At 31.1% G+C, this 10463-nt stretch overlaps 2 protein-coding genes across 2 annotated transcripts; both read left to right on the top strand.

Annotated features, from left to right (window-relative positions):
- The first annotated feature begins 807 nt into the window (after positions 1 to 807).
- LOC123305687 (probable ATP-dependent RNA helicase DDX23) lies at positions 808 to 3314 on the top strand. The gene has a single exon (XM_044887475.1). It carries the CDS (start codon positions 939 to 941, stop codon positions 3261 to 3263), a length of 2325 nt encoding a protein of 774 aa, XP_044743410.1. The 5' UTR covers positions 808 to 938; the 3' UTR covers positions 3264 to 3314.
- Positions 3315 to 4061: 747 nt separating this feature from the next.
- Positions 4062 to 9698, top strand: LOC123291427 (WD repeat and HMG-box DNA-binding protein 1). Its single transcript, XM_044871722.1, has 12 exons — positions 4062 to 4227; positions 4290 to 4536; positions 4608 to 4854; positions 5346 to 5630; positions 5720 to 5983; positions 6041 to 6625; positions 7434 to 7606; positions 7894 to 8145; positions 8209 to 8403; positions 8461 to 8619; positions 9271 to 9447; positions 9564 to 9698. The coding sequence occupies exons 1-12, from the start codon at positions 4151 to 4153 to the stop codon at positions 9696 to 9698; spliced, it is 2796 nt and encodes a 931-aa protein (XP_044727657.1). The 5' UTR covers positions 4062 to 4150.
- Positions 9699 to 10463: the final 765 nt, after the last annotated feature.

Here is a 10463-nt window from a genome sequence, read left to right as displayed (position 1 = left end):
ATTGTACGTTTTAATGTTAGTTTTCGAACGTTGGAGACACGGAAATTTCTTGATGAGTATGAGTGGGATAAGAGACAGCTGGATAAATGTGTAATAATTAAACTTTCATTCTTTCGAATGATGTGTTTTTCTCGCTAATGGTCATATCACACTGCGAAGTGCTACTGTAATGGATTAATTAATGGTTCTTTAGCTAAAAATTTCTTAATATAATTAGCAAATTATCTTACTTTTTTGTATATATCCATGGCAGTAACATTTTTGTTTGCCACGATCTTAAGATTTTTTTAATATAATTATTTATTACTTAGCACTCTGCTTTAATTTCTAAAGTCCACTTTTTCAATATTCAGTTAATTCATTTAGAAATTTTATTAAAACTATTTATTGGAAAATTTGGATTTCGGGATGCAAAATGTTCTCTGAATGTTGAGTTAGTATTTTATATTTTACCTATAAAATGTATATCTAGTTTATGTAATGTATAAATTATTTAAATACATGAACAATACAAATAAATAAATTTTGTTTTAATCCACCCTTTTGTTTTATTTATTTTCATTAAAAATAATTATTCACTTGAAAATTTATTTCCTTTATTACAAAAGACGTTAAAGCTTCCTTATACTAAATAATATAGAAATCTACAGGTTAGAGCGTCAACCTGCTAACAGTGCTAATTCACTTAAACACAAATTTACAGGAGAATAACCATTGTTTCTCAATTGATTTTACTCGAGCTCTCTAATTTGCAACAGATTTTACACTAGCTCTACATTTCAATAATATTGTAATCATGTTTATGATTCTAACCTAACATATATTTGTCAAAATAAACGTAAACATACGTTTTATAAGGTTTGTTTTAAAATTATGATTTGATAATCACGTTAAGAATAAATAAAAAATTAATATAGGTGTTAGTAAATAATTATAAAATGGCTGGAGATTTAAAAAAACGTCGATCCAGATCTAGAGAACGATCAGATCGAGATCACCGTTCCAAACGTTCCCGTTCGCGCTCTAAAGAACGTGATGCAAGGCATCAACGTAGACGTTCTAGATCTCGTGAAAAAGACAGCAAGCGTGACTACAAATATGAAGAAAGTAATCGAGATAAATATTATGAAAAGGATCGTAATGATCGTGATAAGGATAAAAAGCATAAAATTAAAGATAAAAAATCACCAACACCTGATCCTGAAAAAATTAAAGATGAGAAAAAACTTAAGGACGAAATGAAACAGGAAAAAGCGAAACGTGAACCATTATCGTTAGAAGAGCTCTTAGCAAAGAAGAAAGCGGAAGAAGAGGCTAAGAGTAAACCAGTATTTCTAACGAAAGAGCAACGAGCTGCTGAAGCACTAAAACGTCGTCAAGAGCAAGTTGATAATCTGCGAAAACAACAATCAGAAGATCGTAAAATATCCATGTCGAAAATCGACGATTTACGTAAATATGATGATCGAGAATTTCGTCGACCTACACATCAAGATCTAATGGACAAACACAAAGACAAAGACAAGGAAAAAGAAAGTGAAGCTATCAAAGAACGTTATTTGGGTATTATAAAGAAAAAACGCCGGGTTAGAAGATTAAACGATCGAAAATTTGTATTTGATTGGGATGCCGGGGAAGATACCAGCGTTGATTATAATCCTTTATACAAAGAACGTCATCAAGTACAATTTTTTGGACGTGGAAATTTAGCTGGAATTGATATAAAAGCTCAAAAACGTGATCAATCTAAATTTTATGGAGAATTACTTGAAAAACGACGAACAGAAGCTGAAAAAGAACAAGAGAAGGTTCGATTGAAGAAAGTACGCCGAAAAGAAGAGAAACAACAATGGGATGATCGTCATTGGAGCGAAAAACGGCGTGAGGAAATGACTGAACGTGATTGGCGTATATTCCGTGAAGATTACAATATTACAATTAAGGGAGGTCGAATTCCAGACCCAATACGAAATTGGAAAGAATCTGCAATTCAAAAAGAAATTCTTGATATCATCGAAAAAGTTGGATATAAGGAACCAACTCCAATTCAACGACAAGCTATACCAATTGGTATCCAAAACCGAGATATTATTGGTGTTGCTGAAACTGGTTCGGGTAAAACACTAGCATTCCTTATTCCATTATTAACTTGGATTCAAAGTTTACCTAAACTAGAAAGAACAGAGGATTCAGATCAAGGACCGTATGCATTAATTTTAGCTCCCACTCGTGAGTTAGCTCAACAAATTGAAGATGAAACTAATAAATTTGGACAACCTCTAGGTATACGAACTGTGGTTGTAGTGGGTGGTCTTAGCCGAGAAGAGCAAGGTTTTAGATTACGTTTAGGTTGCGAAGTAGTAATTGCAACCCCAGGTCGTTTAATCGATGTTCTCGAAAATCGTTATTTGGTTTTAAATCAATGTACATATATTGTCCTTGATGAAGCTGACCGTATGATTGACATGGGTTTCGAACCAGATGTCCAGAAAATTTTAGAATATATGCCAGTTACAAATTTAAAACCAGATACAGAAGAAGCTGAAGATACCACAGTTTTGCTAGCGAATTACAACACTAAGAAAAAGTATCGACAAACTGTGATGTTTACAGCCACTATGCCCCCAGCTGTTGAACGATTAGCCCGAACATACTTACGTCGACCAGCTGTTGTTTATATTGGTTCGATTGGTAAACCAACAGAGCGAACAGAACAAATTGTACATATTATGGGTGAGAGTGATAAACGTAAGAAACTTATGGAAATTCTATCACGTGGGGTTGAACCTCCGATTATTATATTTGTCAACCAAAAGAAGGGTGCAGATGTTTTGGCTAAAGGTTTGGAAAAATTGGGATACAATGCGTGTACTTTGCATGGTGGTAAAGGTCAAGAACAAAGAGAGTACGCTTTGGCTACTTTGAAAAGTGGTGGTAAAGATATTTTGGTCGCTACGGATGTAGCTGGGCGTGGTATCGATATTAAAGATGTTAGTATGGTTATTAATTACGATATGGCGAAAACGATTGAAGATTATACACATCGTATCGGTCGTACCGGGCGTGCTGGTAAAACTGGTATTGCTATCAGTTTTTGCACGAAAGATGATTCGCAATTGTTCTATGATCTACGTTTAATGTTACAAGCAAGTCCTGTTTCTACATGTCCATCAGAGCTATTAAATCATCCTGAGGCACAGCATCGTCCAGGTGCAGCACCGCCACAACCAAAAAAACGCAGGGATGAGAAAATATTTGCTTAATAAGTTAGTTATTATAGGTTTTTATTTGTTAATGTAATATTTTTTCCCAAATAAAAACTTTTCAAACCAATTTTCTTTTAGTTGATTATATGTTTTTCTGTACTCCCTATTATCAAAATGTAGATTCAATTTTCTAGTTCAACAGTACCATCCAAATTAGGTATTTTTATTTTAAAAGGTTTGAAAATGATTAATTTTTCCTGTTCAAGAGTAAACTAACAAGTTAATACAAAAGGCAATGTTATTGCCATGCCAATATCCGATTGCCCTAATGGAATATTATTTAAAAAGGTTTCTGCGTGGAATAAAAAAAACGAGTCGAAAATACAAAATGGATCAACAAATTGGCTAAAATTTTGCTGAGAATAAAAACTAAAAAATTATTATTATATGTAGATTTTTGGAATTTGCATGTTTTGAAAAGAATGTTAACATATAAAATTTTTGATTGGAGGTCAAAATTTTATCGTAGTGATTTTTTTCTGTTCGGAAATAAAAATCTTTTTTTTTGTCTTTTGGAGTTTGTATGCTTTGAAACCAATACAATTTTTGATTCAATAATAAATTGCATGGTACTAGAGGTGCATATCCTAAGAGGGTAATTATTTACAAATTCTTAGCAAAGATCATTCAAAATATACAAAATATATTTTGTGTTAATTGTATTTAAAGAAGGCATATAAAAAAGGAATATAATGACTTCTTTAAGGAAGTACACCCCTGTTTTATTGTACTAAAAGCACGAATTGGTACGAAATTTCACGAAGTATATAAATTGAAACAAGTTTCGCGCCTTTTTTTTATTAGACATTTCAATGAACCTTTTAAGTTTTAATGCAATTGTAACTGAATTTTAAGAAATTGTTTTAAATAGTAAATTCTAAATTATGACACTAAAACGTCGTCCTTTAAGATATGCACATTCTAATGGTTATACAGATGTGTGTTACTCTAGTGATGGGAAGTTAGTAAAAATTTATTATCTGATAAAAAATCCATATGATATATCCTAAATTTTATTTCTAGACACTTATTAACGTGTGGTCGGGATGGAGATATCCGAGTTTGGTTAGGTGTAGAAGATGATGATCCAAATTCGTTATTAGCCGGAGATTATGCCCAATGTGTGCTGCTGGATGATAGCAATAATATATATGTAGCGAACGATGGGTTGAGTGTACAAATTTTATCTTTCCCCGATGGAAAACGAATGGGGATTTTAACAAAATTCACAGCTCATGTTAATCATATTGCGCTTGATAACACACGAAAAGTATGATTTCGATTTTCCTTTGTTATTTTTTGTTTTGTTTTTTAAATGATATATTTTGTTTTTTTGTTTAGTTTTTAGCTGCAGGCAGTGAAGATATGACTGTACATGTAGTTTCTTTAGTTGATAATAAAGTTATTGAAACGATATCCGACATTGAAGGCCCTGTATTAAGCGTTGCACTAAGCCCTGAAGGAAAACATGTTGCTATAAGTTCTGGAGACGGTTCATTAAAAATATGGTCTGTTAACGAAAAAACTGCTATAAAAGAATTCAATTGTGTACCCTGTGTAAACAGTTTTGCAAGTGCAACCGTTTTATGTAAGATATTTTAGTTCCCAAATTGTGTATATTATGGTTTCCGATACAAGATAATAGAAATGATGATAAGTTGGATACTTATCTCGTTTGATAATTTATTACATGCTTCCAAAATCTTTCACCTCTCTAATATTGTCAAATGCTTTCCTTTTTTGATATTTCGAAATTTTATACAATTTTAGAAAACTAATTTTCTCGTTTTGAATAGAAATTACGATTTTAGCTAAAATTTCGATGGTTGAAAATAATTAAAAATTAATAATTAACACAATTTTGTGTTTTTTTTTTAGTTCATTTGACTTATTGTCGACCTATTACAGTATCTTCAAAATTGAAAGAATCTATTTTGAAAATTTTGTGATTGTGAAGGCCCCTTAATATTGTTTCTTAGTCTACGGGTTTGGTCGATACCTTGTTGATAATAATAAAACCGCTAATATCAAAATGACGTGTTTTGTTATATTTTCTTTTGTTTTGTTTTATTTTTTTAGGTCGGACGAGTTTTGAACCAACAAATGGTCATTATTTTGCATATCCAGATGTAACTGAAGTGGTTGTTATTGATACAAAAAATTGGTCAAAATTTGTATCGTTAAGTGATCCTGCTGCAAAAGGTCCTTTTAGTGTAGTCGCATTTTCGCCATGTGGAAATCATATAGCTGCAGCTACTTCCAAAGGTTGTATTAGTGTTTGGAATGTTGCCTCACAAGAACTGATTGGAAGTACGCCACATCCAAACAAGAACGATGTTTGCGCAATGGTTTGGAACCCATTAGGTAAATTTTCTCACTAACTCTAAGCCCTTCGTAGACTGCTTTATATATAAAATACGAAAGTGATTTATAAAAATCATATTTTTCCGTAGGTACTGGTGAAATCGTTTATTGTGATATTACCGGTCAGTTAGGTGCGATAGAAGGTTGTAATGGTTCGTCTGGATCAAACATCGAAAAAACTTCGGATACTTTGATGAAAACAATTGAAGATATTTCAGAAAATTTTGGACTTAGTGATGACGATGAAGATAACGAAAATGCAATATCACTAGAAAAATTAAAAGCTAGTACTACATTAGGAATTGGAGAAGATGGTGCCTTAAGCGATACCGGCGATGACGCAACAGTTAAAGGTTTGTTTGATTTGACACAATAGAGAAAAAGGATTTAAAACTAACTTTTTCTTCCAGAGTCGTCTCGCGCCCAATCCCGAAATTCTGTCGATGTACCTTTAATTTCATCATTAAATCGTTTACAAGCCCCATTTCAACCCAGTTCCACACCAAGTCACTTAAATGAACGGTACTTGGTTTGGAATGATGTAGGAGTAGTCCGTGCCTTTGCTGGAGATGATACAAATCCTTCATTTATCGACGTTAATTTCCATGATATTAACACACATCATTTAATGCATTTTCGTAATGTTCTGGGTCATACTATGAGCTCATTGTCCACAAGTTGTTTGGCATTAGCCTGTGAAGCACCCAGTAAATTAGTTTGTATTACACTAAGTGGTAACAAGGAATGGCAAATGGATATGCCCGACGGAGAAGAAATCATATGCGTAACAGCATCAGAAACTCAGGTATCCGTTGCAACTGATGCTCGAATGCTACGAATATTTTCGATTTATGGAACCCAACGTGACATAGTTTGTATACCGGGACCAGTGGTTGCAATTGCTTCCAAAGCGAATTCAATTATTGTAGCCTACCATAATTCTGTAGGTATTGGCGATGATCAGAATATAATGTTGATGATAATTAATATCAAGGGTATGTAACAATTTCAAGTCTCCAAACCTCTCACAGTCCGACGCTAAATATTCACACCGTAGTAAGAACCTGGTAAAATTTAAATGAAAATTGATTTTCGGCGAAAAATTTTTTTTTAGTAATATAATTATTTTATAGAAAGTACACAATAATATATCAATGGTTCTCTGGATAAAAAGTCAACGATCGTTTTCTTTTCCGAGTTTTGAGGTTTTATATACACACAAATTGGCAAATACTGGTAATACTATGCTACTTTTTGCTTTATTATTATTTATTTGTTGAAATATAGTACTTGGTAGAAGTGCGCAAATCGGAAAAAGTACAAGAGCAACAAAATCCTACTTAATTTTATGAAATTTTTTTGAAAAATAATGTTTCAAAAAAGTCGTAGTGTAAATTTTTTATTTCTAAATCCACGTTTCATTTCAAGACATCGCTTGTACTACTTCAAAAAGTACTAGTTTCGTGCAAAATTAACTTGGCTTATGTTTATATAATTTTTTTTATTAAAATTTTCCTTTTGAAAGTAATATATAAAAAAAAAAATTAAAATATTTCAATAACTGTGCAACCTTTCTAAAATATGTACCATAATTTTTCCATGAGTTTCACATAAAATTAACAGGGACTAAAAATGTGTATGCGGATTGGTTTTATGATCGCGTAAAGTTTTAAAGGTTTTTGTTTCGTCAAATTACTACGCAAATTTTTCTCCAATATACACAGCGAATATTTAGCATTGGTATGTGGGATGATTAAAAGTGATTTGTTTAGTGTTCTATACATATTTTTACTCTTTCTTCAGGAATTAGCATGCAAACAACTGAAATGAAATTACCGTTGACTCCAGGGTCATCGCTAGCTTGGTTAGGGTTTACAAACTTAGGATCACCATCTGCTTTTGATTCAAGAGGAATGCTACGAATATTTTCACCAAAATCAACAGCATGGCATCCTGTTTATGACCATTCTGTAAAAGTAAGTATTTTATAGAGTCTAAATATCCCTCAAGGTATATTTTATATGCCTTCGCAATTTATTTAGTGAGGAGTATTATCTTGGAAAGTATTTCAATAAAGGTCAAAATAAAAAGATATATCATTTTCTTTTTATTTAATCAAAATTTTGATGACTTCTTTGGGGTGGTATTGTCCGCTTGTGATGTTAAGTAATAATTTTTACTTAACATCACAAGCGGACAATTTTTACTTAACATCATATTAAATTGTCACTTGTCACTGATAGGCGTATTTATTTTCTTTCAGCGAAAAGGTGTATCTGATGGTTTATTTATAATAAGTATCGATGAAATTAATCAATGGATCAATGCAATATCTTGTAAAGGGTCCTGCTATCCCCCAATTACACCAAAACCAATTATGTCCGAGCATAGATTCTTTACTCCAGTCTGTGAACCGGAAAGTGATAAATCACAAATTGAAGATACCTTTATTCGAGCTTTACATTCACAGGATAAAACTGGAACTATTTTAGAATCAGCATTGAAACTGTTTACGGTATTAAAATTTATGTGATCCTGTTTAAACGGGTTATTTCATTTTATAAATTTCTTTTTTTAGATGGCTGTCGGATGTGATTTCGAACAACGTTCTTTTGAACTGGCCGAAATGTTAATAAGTATACCGAGATTTGTTGAAATCGCATGGAAATATGCGTCAAAAAGAAATCGTGTTACGTTGGCTGATAAATTAACAGAATTGATTGAAAAAAAGGGTGAAGATGATAAAGAAGATGAATTGTCTGATAACGAAATGGTAAAGCTTTCCCAAAATTTAATGTTTTCATAGTAATTTGAAAGTGTTTAATTTCAGATTTCAAGTATACGTGATAATAGACAAGAGTTAATGTGTTCGTTATCGACAAAAGAAAATCGAAATGATAAAGTCATGCCAGAAAATGTTCTACGACCTCTTCCGGTAAAACACGATGGAAATAATCGTGTAGTTAGCTGTAAATCGGTAGATTCTGAGGTAATTTGTAAAATAATGAAAGCCATTAGCTTTCTATATCATTCTTTTTTCAATCGGTGCATATTTCACCGGTTTACTGTGATAAGAATCATTAGTTAATAATAAATCTAGTCAGATTGTAAACTGACGATATATTGTTAAAGAACAATAAGATTTATCATCTGACGCTTTTATTTTAAGTTCAAAAACAAAAAATCTTTACCAGTCAAATCATAATTTATAAAAGTGTTTTAGTGGACATAAGGATAATCTAACACATGGACGATTATAATTTGGCCAAAATTTGGGAAAACGACCATATGATAAACAATATCATCATGCTAAAGTCTGACGACTGAATATCATTATATTATTATTAACTGATAGTTAGCCATTGTTGATTTATTAAACCTAGAAAATAAATCTAATCTCAGTCAGTTTATCGTCTTACTAGATTTATTATAAACTAACGATTTTTAAAGTAATTCGTTAACACATTAAATTATAGTTATGTTAAGAATACATCAGTCACCAAAAACATTTTACCAAATTTACATCAAATGGAGTAGAGAATCACTTAACATAATCTAAATTCTTTGTATTTGAAAATGATTCTCTGGAAATTTATAAAAATATTTATAGACAATATTGCATTATTTTATTATTTTCTAGATGGAATCAGAGTCTTCTAATTTACAAGATACGCCACCATCTTTGATGTCTATGATTGGTAATTCAAAAAGTAAACGTAATCCATTTAGTAAAAATGGTAAAGCACCATTTAGACGCCATCCAAATCCATTTGATGTTTCGGGTAGTGTAGTTCAACAAAATGTTCAAGAACCAAAGGTAAAAAAAATTTAGTTTACCTACAATAAATTAAACATTTTCCTCCGTTAATCTTAAACAATATTACTATACGCAAAAATTCACAATTCTGATTAAACGAATTTTTTTCATTTTAGGTGAAAACTTTCGGTTCCACAATTGGTATCAAACGTAAACAACCAGAAGAAGCTACAGTAAATGTTGATGCTCAAGAAGGTAAAAAACAATCAAAATTAAGTCATTTTGCTTTCAGCAAAACTCCTTCAGAATAATTTTAGTACTTTATGTATATATTTTTTTAGTTTATAAGAATATTTATTTTTTAATGTTTTAAATTCCTAATTTTATACAAATTATAAAAATTTTAATGATCTCAAGTATTGTTGTATTTTAATGATCTCGAAACCTACACCATTGTCCCAGATTATTATTTTCAGAAGAAACTCATTTTACGGTTGGAAGGATGTTTTAAATTTCGATAACAATTATAAATTTTAAGTTTTTAACCAATATTTGGAGAAAAAAAAAATTAATGCCATAGATAATCTTTTAATAGAATAAAAAAAGAAGAAGGAAAAATAAGAAATTTTTGCAAAAGAAGTTTTATCATGGTAAGATATTGAAAGGATGATCAGAATGGAAAATATTGGTTGGGAAAATATTGATTTTTGACTTTTACACAATTACATTATATAAAAGAAGCCGTAAGGAGTTTTTCGAGGAGCTTGGAAAATTGCCAAAAATCTATTAATATGATATATAGTAACGAAATATACTGATACTAAATCGATAGATAAAAGTTTAATACGATGCAGTACACTTAATTACTAACTGAACCTTAAATGATTGTTTAGTTTTCCTTTAACTTTATATTTAATTTACGATTAAATGTTGTCTGGTAATTAATCATTGAACTATTCGCTCGAAAAAATTCATTTTGAGCAAACAGATGTCAGTACTTATAAGATCTAATAAGAGGTAATAGTTGCTTTTCTGTAATGACATTAAAAATAAAAACAATTGTTTTTACTGAAAAA

This window comes from Chrysoperla carnea, chromosome 1, assembly GCF_905475395.1.
Source record: "Chrysoperla carnea chromosome 1, inChrCarn1.1, whole genome shotgun sequence".
Classification (NCBI taxonomy): domain Eukaryota; kingdom Metazoa; phylum Arthropoda; class Insecta; order Neuroptera; family Chrysopidae; genus Chrysoperla; species Chrysoperla carnea.
Note: the sequence above shows the minus strand (reverse complement) of the source record. Positions and strands in the feature narration are given on the sequence as shown.

What these genes read in the sequence shown, in the direction of transcription:
- LOC123305687 (XM_044887475.1), top strand. Translation starts at nt 939, where the DNA reads ATGGCTGGAGATTTAAAAAAACGTCGATCCAGATCTAGAGAACGATCA.
- LOC123291427 (XM_044871722.1), top strand. Translation starts at nt 4,151, where the DNA reads ATGACACTAAAACGTCGTCCTTTAAGATATGCACATTCTAATGGTTAT. An exon ending in AATGGTTTGGAACCCATTAG is followed by an intron (nt 5,631 to 5,719) that starts GTAAATTTTCTC and finishes ATTTTTCCGTAG; the next exon opens with GTACTGGTGAAATCGTTTAT. An exon ending in CGATGACGCAACAGTTAAAG is followed by an intron (nt 5,984 to 6,040) that starts GTTTGTTTGATT and finishes TTTTTCTTCCAG; the next exon opens with AGTCGTCTCGCGCCCAATCC.